The following is a 25,485-nucleotide window of genomic DNA, read 5'->3' on the forward strand; positions in this document are numbered from 1 at the left end:
CAACTCTTGAAATCTGTCTTCACTTCTCACTTAAATTCAAGTAATAAAATTTCTGAATACCTTAAATAATTGCTAGTCTTTTTGATAAAGAGATTTGACATTCTACTTTTCCACTTAATATAATGTTTTCCTGGACTGAAAGTGAGTGCCCATTTATACATAATTTTACAAGTTGACTATATCTTGTCGGGTTGTCTCAAGTATCACAAAGATTACAGAGAACTATTCAGCAAAACCTGACAAAGAAAAGAAAGAGCTGTGGGTTTTATCCAGCTCCCTCCCAGGTTCTATCTAATATATTCTGACATGTTTCAAATTACAGGTCACAATCTATTTATACTTCTTGAAAGTTCATTTTCAGCCAGCATTGTAGGAATGAGATTGAAACATTTCTGCCTTTTTTTTTTTTTGTGAATTCTGTAAGCCAGTTCCAGCCTTTTGACATTAGTCTAGAAATCCGTATGACTAAGTAGTTCAGTATTACTCCCAGCATATGGTTCAAATGAATGGCAGCTGTGATTCATGAAGTCAGCAGCAGAATTAGGGAGAATTTTACTTTTATTCTTTCAAAGGTTTGTTGTGAGAGTCAAGAACAGGGATTGGTGGCCATAATTTAGTAATTAATTTAGTATTATGATGCTGGCACTACTAATAATAATTATTATTTTAATGTCTAACAACATTAATATTTTAATTTTTGATTATAACTCTTAATACATTTTTAAGATAGATTTATTTATGCATACAAGAACTGGGGGTAGTACAGGCCAGAAGTGGGGGTGAGAGGATTTACCAGACACTGGGGAATAGAACAGGCAGACTGACTGAAATACACTGTTGAGGAGAGCAGTGGGCAAGACAGAAGAGGTCTGCTGTGCCATGTGGGTCACCTCCCTGGCTGACTGGGGATCAAACTCTGCTGCAGTTGCTGGCAATAGCTCAATAGCACTGTCTTTTACCCTGTGCCACCATGGAGGCCCATCCTTGTATTACTTCTAATGCTTGTAATGTATTATAAATTGCACAACATTTGGAAACTATAGCAGTATAAAGAAGGATTTCTTTCCTTTCTTAGATCGACATTTCATATGTTCATATTTTCGATATTGGACTCTATAATGAAGTTTCATTTCTTATCCTTTTTAATTTTAAAATATAATGTTAATGTTTTTCTAAATTATTATATGTCCTATAAGTATGGTTTGGCTTATCATAAAATATTAATCTTTTAGATATACTATATTATATACATTAACTATTTGTATTCATATTTTAATCTCCATTTTTATATAATAAATTTGGACTATATAGACATTCTCACTTTAATTTTTGCTTATAATTATGCAATTTAATGGTGAGATTATACTTCTAAAATATAATGTTTTTGTTTAGATGTTTCTAAAAGTGTCATTAGTTGGTGAAAGGATACTGAAACTTGGAAACTCTTGCCACATATTACAACATTGTTTGTTGCAGGTTTATATCATGAACATTTTCTTCTAATTGTGGCTTACAAATGCTGGTTTCATTTATGTTTGACTAGGTTCTTCTCAACTTCCTGCTCCCAAATCTCTTCCTCCTCCGTTTCCCTCTTCCTGTGTATATTTGTGTGCATGTGTATGTGAAACTTGTCTTCTGCCATATGCTCATTAGGCTGTTTTTTTCCAACCTAATTGGTCCTATCTATACATCCTTATGTCACTTATTTGTTAAATTATATAAACTATTTCATGTTTTCTATTTCAATTTTACAATGTAGTATTTTCTTGGAGTCTTAAAAAGCAAGTAGATCAAATATTCATTTTTAGCATTCCCTAAATATAATCAACATTTGTGCTAAGGGAGTTAGAACATAAGGTTTACTTTAAAATAAAAACAGCCCTCATTTAAATAAAAAGTGAAAGAAAAGCAAGATAGGCAGTTTAAGCTTACGTTCACCTTTTATTGAAGGTATTAATTGGATGTTTCTGTACTTGACATACTATCGTCAGAATTTATAAACCATCTTGCCTCATTTCTCTAAATCAACTCTAGAAAACCCTGACTTGCTTATTCATATTAATATATGAATATTAATAGTCTAAAAGACACATACACTTAAGGAAAATATCAAATTGTATGAACATACTTTAGAGAATAAATATTCATGAAAGTTGAGATTAATCGCACGTTATTAATAACATATCTTAATAACCATAAGAAAAATGATTATTATTGTTCTAATATAAAATGACTGAATAATATTATTCTTTACTTACATTTTCACTATTTCGTAGAAGGTAAATTTCACCTTAAATTCTATTCATTTATGAACATCCATGAGAAATGGATTATAAAGATCCTTATTGATATAATCAATGTGAAACTACTACATTTGTCAGTAACTTCATATGTGAATATAGCTCATTTTTATAGTTTCATTATTACAAAAAACCTTGAAGAATGAAGAAAAACTCTTTCCTACATGCAATACTTTAATTATGCCTTTCAGATGTGTTATTTTAATTAACTAGTAACATTTCCTTTGTTCAATTGCTATAGTTTTATACAACTGTCATAAACTTATTAATTTTAATTAAGATTGCCCCAAACCCTAGTTATATAGTATTCCCATAGGAATTTGCCAAAAGGCTTAACTGTAAAGAAACCAACAATGAATAAATCCATGGATTGCCCAGTGGGATTTGTTTAACAAATTAATATTTGTGTGGAGATAATGAGGTCCTACAGCCTAAGATATCAAATAATGTTTTCATAAAACCACAATTTTAATAGTGAAAGATGCATCATAATTGAATATTATCTTATTAATTATTAGATGCTATAACACAATGAACTACATGGCCATATCTTAGGTTGAATTCATATGAGGGCTCATTTATTATGAATTTGCAATACTTTTTTTTTCTGAACATACTAATCTATGTAAATCAAGATCTAGTAATCCCAATATATAGAAAAAGTTGATATATTAAATGAAGAATGACACAAGGTCTGGACTAGCAATTTGAACAAAACATTATGTTATACTGTATCTAAATACAATACATTAACAGGACAGCAAATTCAATGCTTTATAGAGATTTGTCCCTGTGGATACATTGCAGGTTGTACAGAAAGCCATAGTTTGAAATGCCAAACTCTTTAGTCAGCTTAAATATTTCCAAAGATAAACATAAGAAAATTATCTGGTTATAAGCCAATGATTTTTATTATCTTAATGAGAAAATTAAGCCAACAATTAAATTATAAAATCTCTAAACAACTCATTGCATTAGAAAAGCTTTTCCCCTAGAGAAAATTGTATCTGTGCTACTGAAATACAATTACAGGTCATATCCTTTCAGCACACATACTAATTTGCATATTCAATGAAAGTTCCAGTGCTACAATTTCTCCTATAGCAACAGTTCATACTCTATTGCATAGACCGGCTTCCTTTAGGTAGAATAAAAATATCTGGTAAGACTCTTGGTGTCTTTTTTTATGTCAATCAATCTGCTGAATAATTTTCAAAATTATAATAAGCAGTTACAATACCTTGATTATCAATTAATAAGTCAAAAATATTTATAGACATAAAACTATCTAATTTAAAAAATAGTAATGCTCTGCTATTAGAATGCAAATCAGAAACAGCTTGATTCCTCTGAATTCTATTGAAAATGTATCTTCCTGTGGCTCTTTCAGTTAACATTATGCTAAGTAGTTCATGGAAAAACATAAGCAAAAGTAATAGTGAGAACTCTCAGTAAGATAGAAATTAAACCATGGAGGCTGTGGGAAGGATGTAAGGATAATATGGACTGATTTTTTGATTAAATTTTATTATTTTAAAGATATATATATTATAGTCTAATAGTAGCATAATGTTCTTTTTTCTGATCACTGAAATTTAAAAATTATATTTTTATTATGTATTGATGTTAGTTTTCCCCCTGGAAATATATTTTAAATTTAATAAAAGTCATTAAGGAAATGTTTCAATTTTTAACAGTGTACTATAGAAAATATGTTTTGCTAACATGGATGTTGAATCAATAAGAATCTCAAGAATTACTTAGGTTCGTGATTTGTGAAATAGATGATCTTTGCAGTCCTACCCATATCTAAACTTCACTGACTAATTAAAAACTATAACAACAAAAACCACATTTTTGGGTCCAACATATAAGGCTGGTAAAACTGGTTTTGTTTCACCAATGTAAACTAGAGTCAGAATCTCTCTAAACACTGCACCCTGTTACGTGGTACACATTCAACACCTGGTGATGTTTATTACTACTGTTCATTTTATGACAGAGCTTGATAAATTGAATTTAGAATAAATGCCATTTATTATGTTAAATCAACTGTTAAATTTACTTTGTATTAAAGCATTCATTATTAAGATGACAGGAACTGTATCTATAACATTATTTAATCCTTCTATTTTTCCTATAAAGGGACAATTGAGAATTTTGAGAATTTGAGAATGACACTCAAACATTTACCCAGAGTTGATGGCATGCATGTTCCTCCATTTTGACAGTAGTTGCTACAGTGGTTGATTTGACATCTTTCTCCTGAATAACTGGGCCAACAATGACACCTCAAATCACCCTTCTCATTTAAAATGCATCTTCCTCCATTTTCACAAGACAATTTGCAAGAATCATCTGGTTATAAGTAGAAATGTACAAATTAGCATGTTACTCAAAAGATGATATAATAAGAATACCAATAAACAAAAATTTAATATTAAAATATTCTTTCATAAAATTCGAAAACTAAATACCTTAAATATAAAAACAGAAACAACTAAAAATAGATATAGATTTAAAACACTGTAATGGCTAATTCAAATATTGAATTAAATTTAATTCTTCTTAGGCTAAAACATTATTAGTCATTTCTTATACTTTTTAAAACATTAAACAATAAAACAAGCAGAAACTTTCTAAAAATGAATATTTTCTAATCAAACTTTGCACATGATATTGACAAACATAGTGACAAACATATTGACAAACATAGAATATTTTAGGAGTGCCTGATATAAGCAAAACTGAAATGAAATAGATGCTATACTTACAGTGTATATATTAAATATAATCATGTATATAGTATACATACTAAAGTGTGTTTATGTGTGTGTGTAATTCATAGTATAGGGAAACAGTAAAGTGAAAATAAACTCTTTGATATACATCTTTACTAACTACATGAAAACATAATATTAAGTCACTTAAGTTTATGGTTAAAACCAATCTCATAAAAATTTTCACATGTAAAGTGGTTAGCCACAGTTTTTCTATGTGTATTGACATGCTCATGCTCCATTAGAAATACAGCTTAGAGCAAGACACATTATTCAATGGAACAAAAATGATTGGGAGAATTATAATCTACTTTCTACTAAAATTGTGCCTATTTTATATTGAAATAATGTAAAATTAAAGCAGCCTATTTTCTGATTCAATATACATATGGCAGAAGTTTAGATATATCACCACAACAATCCCAAGAACATCTTAAAAGAGTCTCAGTAAATTGAATTGACAATGACTAAAGTATCTATTGTCATAAATAGGGACTGTTAGCAGTGCCAGACAATTTTGAGATTTGTCTCATTGTAAAGAAATGTTTCCAACACATTGCCATGCAGGTAGCATTCAGCTTGGCAATATTAAAGTTTTCATCTGTAACATGAAGGACTCTTCCATCATATTTACACATACTGTAAAGAAAATGACAGTTGGTATAATGAGACCTGTGTTTCGGTCCTTTTTCTTTCACTGACTATCCATACAAGATAAGCTATTTGAGCCTCAATTTAAAATGACTAGAATAACAAATGCACCATTTAACTCACAGATATGTTGTGAATACTAAATAAGAAATTTAAAAGAAAAAAATAAAATTATGAAACTTTGTAAACATTAGGTACATATGTATATTCTGCATACACCTACACACAAATGAGAATTTGACTCTCAGCCCATATGTACTATATCTAAAATAGTAGGAGGATGAAGAGCTGAGATATGGGTCTAAATGGTTTATAATTTCAATAGGAAATTGAGCAGTTATTGGTAAATGACCAAGTAATACTCAGCATTAATTTCTTAGTGTCTATAAGAAACGCTGAAAGAACAGATCACATGGAATAATATCTGGGAGTGCCAGAGGTGAACATTGGAAGACCTGAATGAAAGTCACTGAATGGCTCTAGATTAGAGAGTATAAAGAAAAGGTGTGGGAAAGAGGAGTAAGTTTGAAGAGTAAAAGAGAATGAGAGGAGATCGTTGGCTTTTGAACTTTGTCTCAAAAGCAATGTGGAGTATGAAGAATCTAACAAGTCTAATAATGACTTTTCTGTCAAGGATTAAAATGAAAACAGTGACTTCTGGGATGCTAAGTTACCCAGGCTAAGTAAGATGATAGGCTAAAATATAGTAATGTGGATGGATAAGTAGGATGCATTTAAAAGATAATTAGAAGGTAAAAAATCACACTGACATTATATAATTAGGGCAAGGGAAGAATTAAGGGTAAATTTTCAGTTTCTTATTAGGGCAATTAAGTGAGAACACAAGGGGCAGAGAAACTGAAGGGACAATTTTGCTTTGGACATATTTTATTTTATTGGAGATACCTAAAAAAATTACATGGGAAACTGCAGCAAAGAGATACATAAAGAGATTGAATTCTCAAGAAAGATCTAGAATAGAAATATGTTTGCTTAATTTAAGTTTACCAAAACATAGCTAATTCATTCAGCATAAAATGCCCTAATCAGATTTGGAAAAGACAACAGTGAAGATAAATATTTAATGCATTATTATCATAGTTAGGGTTACTCTGGGAGGGCTAATTTTCACCTGTATATGCTCTATGTCAACCATATAAATATGTAAAATTTCTATATGGTAGGACATAGGCTTTTCTATAATGTATCTCATTAGGCACCGTAAGTTTAAAAAAATCCAAAACTGATGAAAGGAAGTAGAGTTATGGTCTTTCAAAACCTAATGGTAATAGCTCTATAATGAAAACGAAGACTGCTTTTGTCAATAACTAAATCACACCCACAAGCCAAGCTCCAGCAATTATAATCAACTATAGGAAAGAGCAGGTGAATACTTTCCCAAGAATGAGTAACATTTGAATTTCAAATTTCTTACATGAAGATTAAAAATATTCAGTGTGCTCATCATTTAACAATAGCAGCAAGAGAAAGGCAAGTAATTATAAAGAGCTGAAAAACTTGGCTGAAACAAATGCTAATGTCAGGAAAAAATTAATTGCTATTTATCTATACCAATCAATAATTCCAAAATCTACTTATTTATTTTCTTAACTGAAGTGGCTCAAACTGTTTATTACCAAAGCTCATATGCATAGAGACCACAGTGAATAATTTTTAACACTCAGATTATTTAAATGTAAGATTTTATTTTAAATTGCAAAATGAACTTTGAGGTTTCTGTAATCATGTCTTTCAAGCAGTGATGAAATAGTAAAACAAATCCCTAAAAAAGATTTGGTTCATAGATAAGTATATATTTAGACCAATATGTTTTCTCAATTCAAACATAAAACCTATAAACTTGGAGATAATATAGCAAAAATCCTATTTCATTTTTTGACCTACTCCATGACAGATTTGCCTTCCACCTTCTTGCAAAGCATTGTGCCAGTCACTTTGTGTTATTTTTCATATTTCCAATGAATTTAGACATGGGTACTGCATGGAACATGGAGGTACTGGAGTATATTGTGGGATGGTTAAAGATATTAGGTACTTTAGTTCACCTTGGGGTACCATCAATATTAATTAATATTAGATAATCAACTGAGCCTTTCCATGCATCTATTTCTTAGATATAAGAATAGGGTAAATGACAGGAAAGTATCACTGGGGTTTTGTAAAGATAAATGAAATAATGTGCATGTATTATATTTATAATATTCCTTGTTCATATGTCCTCAAAATATTTATTATTTCTATTAATATTTTTTAATTTAGTTAACTGAGGAAGGGCAGGGCCAAACAAATTAGTAAAAGTGTTAGATTTTTGCCTAACCTAAAAATGTACTTCAGCTCCACCCCAAGTCTAATTCTTCCTGTGTATTTGTTGGGTTTGGGTTATTGGATAAATAATTTTTCATTAAGCAGAGAGGATGAAGGAGGGTTATGTACAAAAGACAGTGATGTCTACTCATAAAGGAAAAATTAAAAATATCCCCTGCAGTTTGACCATTAAAAAATAAAAATATCTAGAACATCTGAACAATATAAATATCATGTTGGTTGCTTGAGTAGGGTACTTCTACTCAGAGCTCTCTCTCTCAGGGGTCGCTCCCACCCAAACAATAGCATAGGTGGACATGGCACAGAGGAAGCACCAGTGTGAACACTGGTCCTTGGTCTCTATGGAACTAGTGGACATGGGTAAGTCTTTTACGAGGACTTGTTGACATTATTAAAATCTATTTCTGAGATGCTTAGTAGAATATTGGCCACACATAGTTTTCCTGTATGACCAAGTCAGAGCAGAGAGTGAAAAACGTACCTGATAATGATTGAAAATGTTTATTGAATTTTCATTCTATCATCACAATTGAAATCACAGCTTCTGGGCCTCCCCGGTGGTGCAGCGGGTTGAGTGCCATGCTGTGAAGCTGTCCGCAGCCTCTGCAGCGCGGGTTCCATTCCCTGTCAGCCAGGTAGATACCCACATGGCGCGGCAGACCTCTCCTGCCTCACCTGCTGCTCCCCTCAGCAGTGTCTTCAGTCTGTCTGCCTGTTCTGCTCCCCGCTCTGTCTTTGGTGAATTCTCTCACCCTCCCCCACCTCTGGCCTATACACCAGTTCTTGCCAGTTCTTGTATAAATAAATCTTTAAAAAAAAAAAAAAAAGAAATCACAGCTTCTCTGGCTGGGAGGAGAGTTGGTAAATAGAAAGGGTGCCTCCTATTGCCAGTAGCAATGTCCCCTTTCAATACCTGGTGCTCAAGAATCCACCCAAAATACCCATCGTGATTCACATTTAGATCTCTGCTGGGAAACTTCCAACCTTGCCACACATCACAGCACTGGACACTGTTATACATAGCTGCACATAGCTGCAATAAATGATTCCTATTTCCTTTAGCTGCCATATTTTCATAGCTTTATTAGTTTCTTCTTTCTCAATGTTTTCCTCCTACATTACCACTTAATCTAAATCCAATCTGTCTTTGCAGACATATTCTAGTGGAAACTCCAATCAGTTCACTAATTTGGTAATCATCTGAGTTTTCATAGTAGTTCAATTCTGTCTTCTTTGTACACTGTATCATTATTCACATAAATATCTATCTATTGGTGTTTCTTTCATTCATTATATAATTTTTCAGCATCTTCAGGTTTCCATGTTTAATACTTAAAGACTAGTAAATAAAAGAGTTAAGTTTAGATAGAGTTTCTTGGAAAAAGAAAAAAAGTTTTCAGTTTGCATGTGAATTCCAGCACAGAATAACAAAATAATGCTGTGGCAGTGAAGGTGATGACTGATAGCAAAGACACAGAGTTCATGTGAGGAGTTCATTCTAATAAAGGGAAATACAACAGATTGGAAGTCTGCTATGAAAAGATCCTACGCAAGTCTATCATTACAATTTATTTACTGTGATCTCCAAAGGAACTTGGAGAAATATTACATGTGAAACAATTTAGTAATTGTTGATTTTCTTCTTGCTTAAACACATATTTTTCCATTACAACTAATGTTTTGAATGTGCAAAATATACTGTCAGTTCACCTGGATAACCAGACAACATCTCTTCATTCCCATTACCATTCATATTTTTTGTTTCTATTTTTTAATTTTTTTTTGCTATTTAATGCTTATTAGCATCATTTCAGATGTTTCAATATTTTAATACTTTGACTCCTAGGTTCTAAAATATGAAGTCCATGAATGATAAAATTTTGTCTGTGTTATTCTTAATTAGTGCTATGCTTTGCTCATAAGCCTTCAAAACATTTAGGAATAGGAGTAGTTAATCAAGTTTTACACGCAAAAAAACCCCTCAAACCTAGTTTCTAAATTAATTCTCAGCTTCTAAATTAATGTATGGCAAACAGGAGTTGCTCAACATAGACTTGTAAAATGAACCAATAGGTTTAAGCTATTGGCAGAACGGCATCCTCAGAAATATTATCTTCATGGATCAAGTGCTATGTAAAAATGTCTTTTTGTTTTGTATGACTTCAAAGTTCTTGCTCTATTGTTAAATGCACAATAAGTGCTCAATACAGTGTTGTGAACAAGTATAGAATAAACTGATAGGAATTCATCATCACAGAGAAGAATCAGTGTTACTGGCATTCGAGAATAATGACATCAAGGCAGCTAAATTGATGACTGAATAGCTAATTCTGCCCAATTTCAATAGCTGTGATTAATTATCTTACAAATTAATTAATTATTACAGAATAATGAAGTTTACCTACCTAACATGCTGTCATCATTGCAGGTGCCATTAATCAAATATTTTCCTTCTGGGCACACACAGGTGGCCCCAGAAGGATTCAGCAAACAGAGGAAATCACATGCTAAGTCCAAGCATGGATTGGGTACTGATCAAAAGAAAACAAAGAAATGCATAACTGTAAATACAACAGGTTTCAAAAAACATAAAGTTTAATAAGATGAAATGATGCATTAACAATGTTGAAAAGAAATCACATCAAATTTCTACTGGGAGTATCTCACTTCAGCATTACCATTCTCCTTTGTAGGCAAAGAGAAATTATTATACAACACCCATCATTACAGGAAATTTACCCTAATTTACACCTCCCACAAGGGAGAAGAAATTATCCAAACACATACTTTGTCACTCTTTCTAATTGCTTTTTGGCAAAACAGTTGGTCTGTGATACCGAGGAACAGTTTAGGAGTATGTGTAAAAGTCAACTCAAGACTTCAGGGATTTAACCCTGAATTTTTAAGATAGTTTTAAGATTGTTTTAATAGCATAAACAACTTGCCCCTGGTATTTACAAAGGTTAAAATTCCATATGCATTTGTTTGTTCAAAGCACAGACAAATACAGATGATTTTTTTAACAACCATGTTTATCATGGCTTCCTTCCACCTGGTGGGAACCTATGTGCATGGTGAATATGTGCCATGTCAATATTTGTCTAAATTTCTATCCATTCAGCATCCTCTGTAGTCATAGTTGTTGTGTGTCTCTTTCTAGAGAACATGTCATTAGAATGTAACATAACCGGCACTGCAGCAGTGAAATCGTGACTGTGAAAGTGGCTTTGTTCTATAAGAACCACTACTCAAACACTTATTATATCCAAGGCAGAGTTTCATTTATTTTTCTTTATGAAGGTGGCAATATTTGACTATGAATATGAATTAAGCAGAACTAGAGGATGAAAGGGAGAGTTCTCACAATAACCTGGGAACCATATATGTCAGATCAGGAAAAAAGCTGCAAAATGTTGCATGGACTTTCAGGAAGTTTTAGGTGACTTGGTTGTTTTCATCTATTCCTATTATTTATCTGGGTAAATATCACTTATTACCTTTCCAGATAATGGCCCCCAATGAGGTTAAATCCCTCTTAATTTGTATTAAAGAATGATCATAAATAAATCTCAGTTTCTTGAAGGGTGACTTCCTACATAAAAACATAACATTTCAGCCACACTTTTTTTTACATAGCTAAGTATTTTTCATGATTGTGTTTGAAACATAACTTTTAAGACAACTGCTTCAATTATTTACCAATTCCTTTTTGGGAGAAAACACAATGGTTGGGAAGAGTGCTCAGATACATTTAAGGAATATGTGCTACATTTATTACTAGGTGATCAGTTTCAAAAGTCAAATGGTTAATGACGAATTTCTTGACTAGTATGGTCTGTCAATAGACTCACAGTTTTTATTAAGAATTTTAGAATAGCAGAATATGGAAATTTTTAAATAACAAAGTCAATTCTAATTCTAAGAAAACAGTCAAATTCTGAAATTTTCATATCTGTATGGCGGAGATAGAAACTGTTTCATAATTGCTGTCTCAACTTGGTTATTTGAAAAAATTATGCTAATATCAAAATTAAAGACATTTAATTTTGAAATAAATTAAAATAGTTAACAGTTTAGTTAGTTGACATTTAGTTAGTTGACATTGAAATAGCTAAAATATTTTAAAAATACTTCTTTTGAGATACATGAGAAAAATTCACCAATATAAAAACTGTATAAAATATACTTACAGTCTACTTGTTTATAGCGATGAGATATCAAAACACCTTTTGTTTTATCAATATCTAAAGCTAAGTATTCCACTGAACCATGGCCAAATTTTTGTACTCGAAATACACCACTTTTAGGTCCTGCTCCATATATATAATCTTCAAAGACATCAATTCTATGTGGATGCAATAAGCCTAGAATTTTTAAAGATAGATTATAAAAGTTGCAATGTAAATACTCAGACTTGAAAAGACTAAGTTTAGGTAAGATCACATAAAAACATTATTGCTTTTAAAATTTCAGAATCAGAATATCTTTAATATTAGATGTAAAGATATTAGAACTATTTTTTTTTTGCAGTAGGAATATGTGAGATACTAAACATGCCTCTCAGAACATAAAAACCATTTTCATCCTCACTAATCATCCACACTACCACAAAGCCTTTGCTGGGGGTAACTACATGCAGAGTAATCCTCTCTGCTTTATAGGTCACAGACAAAAGAAAAGCCTACGGGCCAAGTTTATCCACTGCCCCCAAATACGCAGTTCATAAAATTTTCAGTTTTATTCAGTATAAAATAAATAATCAAATTAGATCATCCAAATGATTTAACAATCACAAGTTGATTTTAAAGAATACAATCTCCACCCCAAAATATTTGATATTATTATTGTCTGCTTTAAAAATGGAATAAAGAAAACAGGCTAGCAGATGGTAATTATACATTAGTTTACTTAAAAATAATAGAGAACATTTTTCACATTTTAAGAAATTACAATCAATTATTTTATAAAAATAATCATATGTACATACAGAATATATAATAATTTGGCACTAACATTTACAAGTAAAGTATTTTATTACTTCAAATTCATAAAGTATAAAAGTGCTTTTTGCACTCATGTATATGTCATTAATGTTTTTTAATAGGAAATCCTACACAACACTTAAGCTGAAACACAGGACTTTATTATAATCAGTTACAGGGATATAGATTTTTTTTCCTCCTAGGATACTCATACAAAGAAATCCACTTGAAACAAAGGGAACAGTGAACCTTCAATTTAATTATTTTTCTTTTAACTTCTCTGCTTGAAAAAGGAAACAAAGCTATTTTCAGTAAATATAGCTATGCAAATATAAAAACTTCAAGTAATTATTGCAGTATGGAAGGGAAATTACATTCAGAAAAAATACCTGAGATAAATAGGCAACAAAAGCATGAAGTACAGAAGGGAGTCAGAAATGAGAGAGTAAAAAAGAGAGGGTAAACACAGAGGTGAAATGAGAAAAAGTTTTGCAAAAATAAGAGCCACTGGTAGGAGAGGTAACTTGTCATGCATACACACTGCTTTTTCACTTGAAAATGAGTATCCTCATCAGTGAATTTTAAACATAATTGTATCTATGAAGTTTTACTACATACAATAACTCATTTTCTGCTTCCTATCATTGATATTTGAAATCAAGAATCGTGTCCACTGGCCCTTATAGAGGCAACAGAATGGATATTTCTGAATCTAGGCAGCAGTGTAACATGCTTGTCTGAGTAAGAAGTTCTGAACTGTCCTCACTGGCAGGAAGAAAACTTATAGTCAATAGTAAGAGCTACAAGTTGAAAAGAATTTTAAGGAAATCCAGAATGCCATGCTTTCACACTTATATTTTCATAACATTATTCAATATTCTTTCTAATAATTAAACAAAAACATAAGTACTTCACAAACCTTGTTTGCTGCTGACAGAGACTACTGAATCAGAACCATCATACAGAACACTGCCAATAACTGAGAGTTCAAGGTCAGCCCAATATATCCGTTCACTAAAATGATCCACAGCCAGACCTGCAAAATCCACATACACAGATAGTGGGAATAAATTAGGTTATTAAAACTATGTTTTTGGTTCCTAATACATAATTATAATTATTGTCTTCTTCTTCAAGACACTGAAGTTATCCAGTTGATACCATGGTATTTTAGAAGACAGAAAACATGACAGAACCCAATCCTTATTTGAAATACGTGCGTATAGGAGGCATAGGATTTATAGAATAATCTATAGCAAATTTCTTCACAGAAGAAAAGCTGCCCTAAAGACCCCTCCTTTTTACACTTATTGGTTTCTTAATTTTGGCTATTATCTGAAAGACCTTTCCATGATACGTCATTTAAATCTTTATGTACATATATACAGAGCTACCGTCATTTAAACCACCTATTCAACCATTATTTAAATTCAAGTAGTTACATTCTGACTGTTTGTGAAGATGCATTTCTCAGAATATAAAAAATTCATGGACTTAATCATGATATTTTCACCTGCTTGGAGCTAACCTACAGTGTTCTTAGACTCCTGTGTACATGCTGAATATTAAAATGACTAAAGATTTATGTGTATAGTAGGGAAGAAAGAACACCAAATTCCTTAGTTAAGGTTTTAGTTGTGCTGGAATTTTTCACTCTAATTTTTTCACTCTAATAAATAATTTGCTTTGAAATAACTTGTTTTCACTTTTACCATGAGTATCTGTGAGTAAAAAACAATGACTTAACTGATGTGGTAAAAATTATTTTTTCTATTTATTCAATATTTTTATTTTTTTATACATAAAAAATAATTAAACAAAAACAAAAGTACTGAATGTGACTGAAGTTCTTGCAAAAATTATAACACATAGACTATCTTAAGTAAACTTCCTTCAGTATAGAAGTATAAGATCTATAACACATGAATTCTATAATAAATTTTCACTATAGTAGATATTTTATATTAGTGACATAACTTGTCTTTATATATAACATTTTACATACTTTGAAAGAACACTGCGTTTAAAATTCCTTTGGAAGTCAAATGTTAAAAGAGTTTTCCCATTCAGATGATTCAATAAACAACTGAGGAATATTTCAGTAGTAAGACAACTAAATGAAAGGTATTAATGAATTTGTGTAAACTGTATTCCTATGTAGATGGTCCAAGACTTCATCAGAATAAACAAAAAAATCAGGGTGATATTCATCTGGGAATAATTCTTCAATAAAGTATGTAGATGTAACTGACACATAATCTAAATTATAGAGATCTATTACACTCAATAAGCCTCTGAGAAATGACTTAACAATTAAAACATGTTACCTGTGTTTTGTTTTTGTTTTTTTTTAAGATTTTTTTATTTATTTATACAGGCACTGGGTACAGTGAGAAGCGCGGGAGGGTGAGAGAATTCGCCAGAGCCAGAGGGGAGAGTAGAGCAGGCAGACTGACGAAGCACACTGCTTCAAGGAGCAGCGGGCGCAACAGGAGAGGTCTGCAGCTCCATGTGGGACCCTCACCAGTGGCCAGGGATCAAACCGGCTCTGCAAAGGCTGCCGGCAGCTTCGCAACGCAGCGGTTACCTGTGTTTCACTAGTTACCTGTGTTTCACTAGTTTTTGCTGGATTATTACTCTGCTATTTGGAGTTATGTTGGGAGATTATGTTTTTTGCTTCTTCAAGAACGTATAATTATGGGTAACATGAGCCATAAAATGTTTGTTTCCTGCTGCCACCATTTTATTTTAAAAAGGTTGCTTGAGAAACAAGGGAAATACTGGTCTTTCTAGTCAATCTATGCAAGACACTGAAGAATTAGATTTAAAAAAAAAATATAGCTGCCCCAATAAAAATGGTCTTTACATCTTAAAATATTCAATGTGCTAATGGTATAACAAAAGAAAGCAGTGGATATATAATTCAACTGAATTATCAGAATAATTTCTCCAGATTCAGCAGTAGTAGAGTTCTCATAGGTGTCATCTATTAAATTATTAGTCTAGGCCCGTGGAAGACATACCCCCATTTTTATCAGCTCTGGTCACATATTGTGCTTTTGGATGAAATTATATCTAGATAAAAAATATATACAAATATTTTAGATGAATGGGATTTATAGTCCCCCAAATCCACAAATTATTTTGATTTTTCTTTAAATCCTTGAATAAAAGAGACAGTCTTTTAAGTTAAAGGAGTTAATAAAGTAATCAAAGAACTTTTCCTGGTACAAAGATGAGTCTTGCTTATATGAAAAAACAGGTTCACTTCCATTTTTAAAATATCACAACTCTTTTTTGTCTTTAACAAAGAGCCAATAATAAAATGGGCAACAAATAAATGCCCAACACAGCCATTTTTCTCTCCACCTTGAATGATTATTATCTGGACGTGGTCAGTATAAGTATGGAAAATTTATAATAAAATGTGATATCTGTTCTAATCCAGCATAATGCAATCACAATTTAGAAGGCTTATAAAAGATAAAGACGCAGGCTCACTAACTTTGAGGAATGTGCAATAATGTATGTAAATGACTAATCATATGTAGTTATTTTGTTAGCATCTCCCATGACATCAAGACTACAATTGCATTTTGGGGTTTGTGAATTGCACTTTTGTTGAACTCTAAAATTTTCCAAGATCTTCTCACTAGTTCCTCTATTTCCACTACAGTCTTTAAAAGGAATATAAAGAAAATGAAAGAAGTAAAATCTAATGAGAAATGACCATAGTGCCAGTGGAATATTTAAGGGAGAAGACTTGGAGAGAATGATAAATTAAAATTACTGTGTTTTCAGAAATAGCATAAAAGAATTTATACATTCTGTGTTAAAGGAAAGTGAAGATTTGTAAGGTAGTAATAACCAGAAAGTATACACTACTATCTTCTTGATTTAAGAGGTGATAAGAGGGGTCCAAAAAACTGAAGAGATTTACCAATAAATCAAATTTATTTTCAAAAACTGTTAAAGTATTTTTAAAGATAGGATGCTTACTTAGATTGCAAAGTACACATTGAAGTTATTTTTCCATAAATATATATATATATATATATATATATATATATATATATATATATATATCAGTGTTAGTGAAAGAAATATGCTTAGGAATTACAAAATAATCCCGAGGTTTTCTCATTCTTTTTATTTAGAGACCTTGTTGGCCAAGGACAAAGAATATTCTAATTGAACAATCATGACTGGTACTGTGCCTGTATGTACTATATACTCTCAGAAATGGCCACATTTTTATTTGAGGGGAACGAAAGTCAAAATAAATAGCCCCCTATATATCAAATAATGTGGTATTACATCAAACTCATGTAATCCTAGATATCCGAGTATTGGAGGGAGAACTGGAAGTGACATAGCATTCATTAAGACAGGACATCTCCCTTGCTCCCTACACTGCTAGATCTTGTTTTTGGTTTTGTGTACCTTGCTATTTAATTGCCACAGGAGTGACTGAATCAAAAGATTAATCTTCTTATGTTTAAAACAGTACCTAATTTTAAAAAAATGTGCCATTTGTTAAAATATATAAAACTAAAGTGTATTAGAGTATTAAAATCTATGGGCATTCATATTTAAATTAACATATTCATTTTTAATTCTTATTCTTAAGCATATATTAATTATAGGCAATATGATAGTCTACAGGGGATATAACAAGAATGACTTTGGTAGTTTTATTTCAGGTTGATAATGGTTTTTTCAGTCACACAGACTACATTAGCGTCAATGAAATACTATAATATTAAAGCAGTAGATGGGGGAGTACCGTGTATGGAAATAATGCTATAAAAGTTCATGTGGGGGTCCCCTCATGGCGCTACTACCAAGATGGCCCACCATGGCAGCCTGACTTCAATCCCTGGCCAGAGAACAAAGCAAAACTTCATGGCGCAGCAGACCTCTCCTGTTTTGCCTGCTGCTCCCCTCAGCAGTATTTCAGTAGATCTGCCTGTTCTGTTCCCCTCTCTGTCTGCAGTGAATCCTTTCAACCCCCCTCCACACCTCTGGCCTACACCCCAATTCTCTATGCAAAAATGAATAAATAAAATCCTTAAAAAAAGTCCAGGTAACTAAGATATTCTCATCTTCATTTTTGGAAAGTATGGAATGACAGGGTTGGGGGTGAGCAAATAAAGGGCTAAGTCATAGGCTAATTATTCAATTGCATAGTACAATTCTAATCCTAGATGCACAGGGGTTACCTAAAGGGGCAGTGGCAAGTTCACATTTATTTTTGTTGCTCTTCATGCTGATACCTAGAGCTTATTCAAGTACAGAGTGTAACCAAATGTACTGCACCTCAGTGCATACATCCATGCACGCATACATAAGGAAAGAGAGCAATTCCTATAACTGCAAAATGTAAAGAATAAGATATTACTCTTGGAGGGAAACAGAGGCATTATTACATTTACTGACTTCAATATAATAACCTTGAGTCCTGACATTTATCAATGACAATTATAAATTATCTATTTATAAAAGATACTCCAACAAAAGGGAAAATAGTAGCAAACAAGTATATGGTGATTCTGGGAAGATATAAATGAAGAATGTACTTTCATGGAAGGTACAAAGGCTCTATCTGTGTGTGTAGATGTAGAGCACTGACAGTCAAATTTTCATTATTACTTTCTAGTAATATACTAATATGAAATCTATGTTGTCTATTATTTCCTGAAGATCTCCTCAGATTTTTTAAAAAGATTTATTTATTTATTCACACAAGAACTGGGGTACAGGCCAAAGGTGCGGGAGTGAGACGGTTTACCACAGAGAGTGGGGAGCGGAACAGGCAGATCTACTGAAATACACTGCTGAGGATAGCAGCAGGCAAGGCTGGAGAGATTTGCTGTGCCATGTGAGTTACTTCCCTGGCCAGCAGGGAATCGAACTTGTACTGCAGTGGCTGGTGATAGCTTGACAGTGCTGCCTTTAATGCCTGCACCACCAGGGAGGCCCCAAGATCTCCTCAGATTTGAATCATTTGTATATAAATAACATCTGTCATGACAATACTCAAGAGTTATTAATCACTGTAAAGATATTATAGAAGTTTCTGTATAATGGAATGAAATCCTGCATAACAGTAAAAAACCAGCATTTCCAATATTGAGAAAGTCACTTATTTAACAAGTAGACATGGAGTAAACAATAGTTGTTTTACATGTGACTTGTGGACTTTTTTATTTCACAGAATTATAATCAATGTATGATATGAAACTGAATAAAATTAATAAAATACAATAAATGATATTTTAAAATGTGGATAGGAATAATTATTAGTGTTTGGGAATATGGCAGATACTATGTAGGATACATATGCTACAGTATTATGACACATGGTACATTATTTATAATTTCATCATTATTTTCAGTCTCAAATAATCAAGGAATTATATTAATCAATTTATATTGATTTTAACATCAGATCTAAATTTATTGCTATAAATTCTCTGTAAGATAATATTATCATTTACATTTACGAACATGAAAATGATGCCCAAAGATTTATGCAGGTTGCTCAATTTTAACTCAAATCTATATCAATGTTAGACTTATTGTCTGTGTATGGCTTCATGTTTCTTCTGTGTAAAGCACTGTGCTATACCCAATCGAATGGAAATTCTTTAGTCATCTCTTTTGACATTGAATTCTGTTGCTTTGCTCCTATTGCTCAGAAACGTTTGTAGTCTTCACTTGTGACCTTGACTCTTCTAAATATAAGTATCCTACACAATTCTATCTTATGATGCTTCTTTATTTCCCCCTCCCTTTTCCATCCTAGTGTCTCCAGTGACTTTATTAGTTTTCTGTTGCTAATTCCCCAAAATAGTTTTCCTGTTCTGCTTTGAAGACCTCCCGCATAAAGATTTTCAATCATCTCTGGGTTATCTCCATCTGATTGACTTAGCTTGATTTGTATCCACAGCTGCAACATGTACCTGTGACTGAGAGCATCAAACAGCTTGTGCTCAAGTGTCACCTTCTCAAAAGTTCTACTCTGATGACAATGTTATACTGCAATCAACCCTCCCCCAGTCCTGATCCTTCTTCCTGCTCCACTTGCACTCTTTTTTCCATTTCACAAACACCACATGACTTTATAATTTACTTCTTAAATGTTACATTTTTACTGCCCTAGCTCAGTCCTTGTATCCCACTACAAAGTAAACCTTAGGAGGACAGAGATTTGTAAATCTGATCACTCCTACATTCCCAATGTCATGCATTGTGCCTAGCATATACAAGACACAGAATAAATGTATTCGTGAAATGAGAGCATCAATGGTTTCTGCGAGTCTACTCCTGTAAATGAAGTTTTCAGAATCGAGTTATTGAGAAGAAAACTCATATTCAGAGCTATAAATGGGAAATGAGGTATACAGTCTCATACCAACTACCATTTTGACCTGTCCTATGGATGTCTGACCCTGAAACAAAGCCCAGATGGCTAAATTACTTTCAGACCTTTAGAGTATTTGTGTGGGGGGAAGGGGGAGGGGAGCTAACTTAAACTTTTCTCTTAAAGGTTTGCTTTTGAAAACACAATGGAGCCTGAAACTCATCAGTGTCCAGGAAACCCAGTCAGAGGGTAATTGGCAGAGGCGGGTGAGATACTGGTCATCACCTGCTAGTGCAGAGCACAGGAGGCAGGACTACTCACCAGAAGATTCAATATGAAAAAGGTGTGGTATATTTACACAATTGAATATCGTATAATCACCAGACAAATCAATACTCCAATTATCTGAAGAAATAAACACTTCATGCATATATGACTAAAATATCATATCTATAAAATATCATATCTATAAAACTTGGCATTTAAAGTTCCTGGTTCTCAGCTCATATTGCATTACCCACGTTGCTCCCTTCCAGGTACACCATAACTCCTACGGCCACAGACAAGCCATGTGCTAGACAATGGTTTATAGCTCAGAGTGTTATAATATTCAATACATACAGTAAAATTTTAAGTCAATTTTATTATCATTTGGTTTGCTAATGATAAAACACAACTTTTGAAGATAATAAGTTCAATTCTCAGATCTCACAGCTAACAAGTGACCCTCTGGAATTGAAACCAATGTGACTGGCTCCAAACACCTACACAATATCTGCCCCATAATAGATTTTCTGCCTACCTTTGAAATGTCTACTCTTCACAACTTGTTCAAGTGGCAAATGTCAGTTTTCTTGTATTGGAAACAATCCCTCTTGCTCTGAAATATCTTGAGCAAGGGCAGGTTCTCTGTCAACTCAGCTAGATGGAAAAAGTAGAGTTCCAGAGCCCTTGGTGGATTTTTCAGGCTTTAATGCTCTCAGGAAACTAGGCACACAGGCAAAGCAGCAGGCATGGGGCAGGCAGGCAGTAGGGTTGGGAGGCAGGCAGGCAACTGAGCCTCCCAGCCTCCCATGGATGTTTACACTTTCTTTGTGCTCTCTCTGCTGTTCTCTCATGTTCTCCCCACTTTTGTAGTCATGCCTCTCATCCTCCTCATAGCCGCCCTCCCTTAGCCATCCCATAGCTGTCTTTCTAGCCATGACCTCCAGGCTCAGGTATGACCACTTACCCATGGCCCCGCCCATATTCCAGATGTCCACTATCAGGAACACACACCCATGCTCACCCTCTCAAGTGCCTCCTGCATTAGCACAATCAAGGCCACAGGTGATGGCCACAGAGGCTGGTGGTGCAAAAGCCTGATGAATTTACTTACCCTATAGATACATAAAAATACTCACATTTTACCAAAACTGCAATTATTTCTTTGCATGCCTCACTTATTTTTTAATTCTCAAATATAAACCCCATGAAAAAAAGAAATGAGCATTAATATGTTTATCATTAAGTTACCCAGATTGCTGAGCAGAATGGTTAACATAAGGACAGTGTCCAATTCATGCTCATTTCATTTGACCTACTGTAGGAATGCTGGTGCCAGCTCAACTTTCCTTTACTAGGTAAGGGTGCCACCCCCAGCTGCTGCTTTAGTTGCTAAGGATTCACTTTGACTCCTTCTTCAGAGAACTGTGCTCAATTGACAGCAGCAGTTCTGCTTGGGAAGTTAGAGCCCAAATGGAAACAGTGAATGGTGGGGCAGATTAAAAGCTCACTTCCGTGCCTGTCACACGATTTCTGTGCCAAAGCACATGAGAGTCAACCAAAATTGGACTTAACCTGAGATACAGTCTTTGTGAGTATTTTGCTTTTCCTTTCCCATTTAGTGAACATCTAATGTTTTTAATGAAAAGAGGGAGGGAGGTTTCTCCTGGATATATAAACTGCATAAGATTCTCTGTCTCAGACTCCCTCCTAAATGCCTTCTGTAGGGAAAATGGAAGTTACCAGGTTTTTTCTGCCCACCTGCCATTAGCGTCTATGACTTGACACCTGGGGCCTTATATGCATGCCTGATGGTAGACGTCTGAGCATGGTGTGGGTGTGTGTAAGTGCGTGCACCTGAACAACAGACTGACCATAAAATGGTGGCATGCACAGAGGCCAGAGGATGGCAGCAGAGGATGGGAGGGAGCAAAAAACTGTAGGGCAGAGAGCAGTAGAGACCAGAGAAGAGACAGTGAGAATGCCAGAGAGCCCAGAGATAATGGGAATTTTATGGGGACTACACCTGGGAGGAGAAAGCATACATGGTACAAAAAAGAAGAATGATGTAGAACATTATCAAATGAAAAAAAAAAAAAAAAAGAGAATGGCTCTCAAGAAAGTCTGAAAAAAAAAAAAAAGTTTGGCCAGGGGAGTCCTGGCTAGGAGTCCTGTCAGCCCCCTGACCCCAAGACTGGTTGCCACAGTACAAACAGTATAAAAAGATCATCGAACGCCTGAAAAAGCCACTGAGGATTCCAGGACTCCTCCTTTACCCGTCTGGCTGACTCAATAGGGAACCTGCAAAGTGCTTTGCTGGCACTACACCCTCTAGCAGGTAGTTTGTTTTTTTTTTTTTTTTTTTTTTAATGACTTTAAGGAAAAAAAAAAAAAACTGACAATATCAACATTTAGTGAGACTATAGAGGAACCAGAACTCTCATGTGTTGCTGGTATGAATATAAAAATGGTACAGCCACTTTGAAAACCACTTTGCAGTTTTTGGTTTTTTTTTTTGCTTTTTTTTGAAGATGTATTTATTTATACAAGAATGAGGGGTACAGGCCAGATGCGTGGGAGGGTGAGAGGATTCACCAGAGACAGAGAAGGGAACAGAACAGGCAGACTGACGAAATACACTGTGAAGGGAAGCAGCCTGTGAGACAGGAGAGGTCTGCTGTGCCATGTGGGTCCCTCGCGGTGGGCGGGGATTGAACTGGTGCTGCAGAGGCTGCGGACAGCTTCACAGCGCTACACTCAATCGCCTGCGCCACCAGGGGAGGCCCCACTTGGAAGTTTTTTATACAACCAAGCACTTTTACAAACTACTTCTGAGCCATTCTTTAAAATAAAAATACTGTTTTATATATATATATATATATATATATATAAATGATTATATAACATGTTAGCATTAGAGATGATTTAAAAAATTAATTTTGCACTATTGCAAAGTAAGTTATGGAGACAACCTTAGTGCCCAAGACAAATGCATAGATTAAGAATATCAAAGGAAAAAAATTGAGAGCCCAGAAATAAACCCACACCTATGTGGATAGTTAATATACAACAGAAGTATACACTGGAGAAATGAAAGCTCCTTGTTAAACCATATTGCAAAAACTGGACTGCCACGTGCAAAAGAATGAAACTAGACACCATACATAAACACCATACACAAACACCATACACAAACATCAACTCAAAGTGAGTAAAAGACTTTGATGTAAGACTTGAAAACATAAAACAGGAAAAATACTCCATGGCATATGCTTCAGTGATGTGTTTTTGGATTCATCTCCAACAGCCAGAGAAACAAAAGGGAATATAAACAATTGGGACTACATCAGACTAAAAGGCTACTGCACAGTGAAAGAAACTCACTAAATTAAAAGACATCCTACTGAATGTAAAATATTTGCACATCATACATCTGAAAAGGGGCTGATATCCAAGAGCTACAAAGAACGTATACAATTCAACAACAAGAAAATAAATAACCGGTATCAAACAATGAGAAAAAAGGCTAAACAGGCACTTCTTTAAAAGGACACACAGGTCACCAACATGGGCCTGAAAATAATGCTTATCATCACTTATCAGGGAAATAAAAATCAAAAGCACAATGAGATATGACTCAACAACTGTGAAAATGACCCATATCAAAAAGACCAGAAACAACAAATGTTGGTGAGTATGTGGAAGAAAAGCAGCTCTAAAATGCTGCTGGTGGAAATATACTGATAGATTCCCAGCCCCTTTGGAAATCAGTGTGGAGGTTTCTCAAAAGATTAGAAATGGATCTACCATATTATCTAGCAAGTCCACTTCTATATATCCACCAAAAGAATACAAGACCACTAATTGGAAGGGAAACTTGCACTCCAATATTGCAGCTCTATTTACATTAGATAGTTATGGACAATTATGGAAAGAACCTAAATGCTCAATGACAGATGAGTCAATTAGGAAGATGGGTATATATCCACAATAGAATATTTAGCTTTAAGAAAGATAAATGTTTGCCATTTTTAACAACATGGATGGAACAGAAGGGGATAATGCTAAATGAAGTAAGTCAGGAGAAAAACAAATACCAGATGGTTTTATTCATATGTGGAATATAGCGAAACAAAACAAAGACTCAGACAAAACCAAAATAAAAGCAAGCCCTCGAAGTATGACTTTAAAATTGAGGCTAATCAGATACAGGGAAAGGACAGGGTCCAAAGGACTGTGGTGGAGGACTATGGATGCCTGAATGGTAGCTGTGCACTGGCAGTGTGCATCTGAGGAGGTCGGTCCTATATCTCTGAATCATATATATAGTAGTGTAAACCAACGTCAATGCAATAAAAAATAAAAAACCAAAAACTAGGCCTCCCTGGTGGCACAAGGGGTTAAGCACTATGAAGCAATCCACAGCCTCTGAAACATGAGTTCAATCCCCGGCTGGCCAGGGAGCAACCCACATGACAAGGCAGCCTATCCTGTCTCGCCCTCTGCTCCCCTCAGCAGTGTGTTACATCAGTCTGCCTGTTCTGTTCCCTGCTCTGTCTCCGGTGAATCCTCTCACCCCCTGTATCTCTGGCCTGTACCCCAGCTCTTGTGTGCATAAATAAATAAATCTTTAAAATGGCATAAAATAAAAAAGAAAAAATGAACTTCACAACATTTTTATAAATGTAAAATTAGTTAAAAGTAAAAAAAAAAAGTTCTTTTAAAAACAAAGAATTGCTAGGGCTATAAAAGTGAAAATAATGTGTGATCAAATCATAGCAGTCTCCTCATCAATA

At 33.8% G+C, this 25,485-nt stretch overlaps 1 protein-coding gene and 1 long non-coding RNA gene across 2 annotated transcripts in view; one reads left to right on the forward strand and one right to left on the reverse strand.

The window, feature by feature from the left end:
- LRP1B (LDL receptor related protein 1B) overlaps positions 1-25,485 on the reverse strand; it is a 1,722,250-nt gene that overhangs the window by 67,963 nt on the left and 1,628,802 nt on the right. Inside the window, exons 80-83 of the mRNA XM_054699700.1 lie at positions 13,979-14,095; positions 12,268-12,441; positions 10,483-10,608; positions 4,494-4,658 (exon numbers count right to left, since the gene is read on the reverse strand). Of these exons, the coding sequence (XP_054555675.1) occupies positions 4,494-4,658; positions 10,483-10,608; positions 12,268-12,441; positions 13,979-14,095 (582 nt within the window). The remainder of the gene's footprint in view (positions 1-4,493; positions 4,659-10,482; positions 10,609-12,267; positions 12,442-13,978; positions 14,096-25,485) is intronic.
- LOC129146626 (uncharacterized) overlaps positions 1-25,485 on the forward strand; it is a 59,686-nt gene that overhangs the window by 9,087 nt on the left and 25,114 nt on the right. The window contains exon 2 of the long non-coding RNA XR_008553545.1: positions 20,612-20,768. This is a non-coding gene — a long non-coding RNA (uncharacterized LOC129146626). The remainder of the gene's footprint in view (positions 1-20,611; positions 20,769-25,485) is intronic.

This window comes from Talpa occidentalis, unplaced genomic scaffold (genome assembly GCF_014898055.3).
Source record: "Talpa occidentalis isolate TD23 unplaced genomic scaffold, MPIMG_talOcc4v2.1 talOcc4.3, whole genome shotgun sequence".
NCBI classification, from domain to species: Eukaryota; Metazoa; Chordata; class Mammalia; order Eulipotyphla; family Talpidae; genus Talpa; species Talpa occidentalis.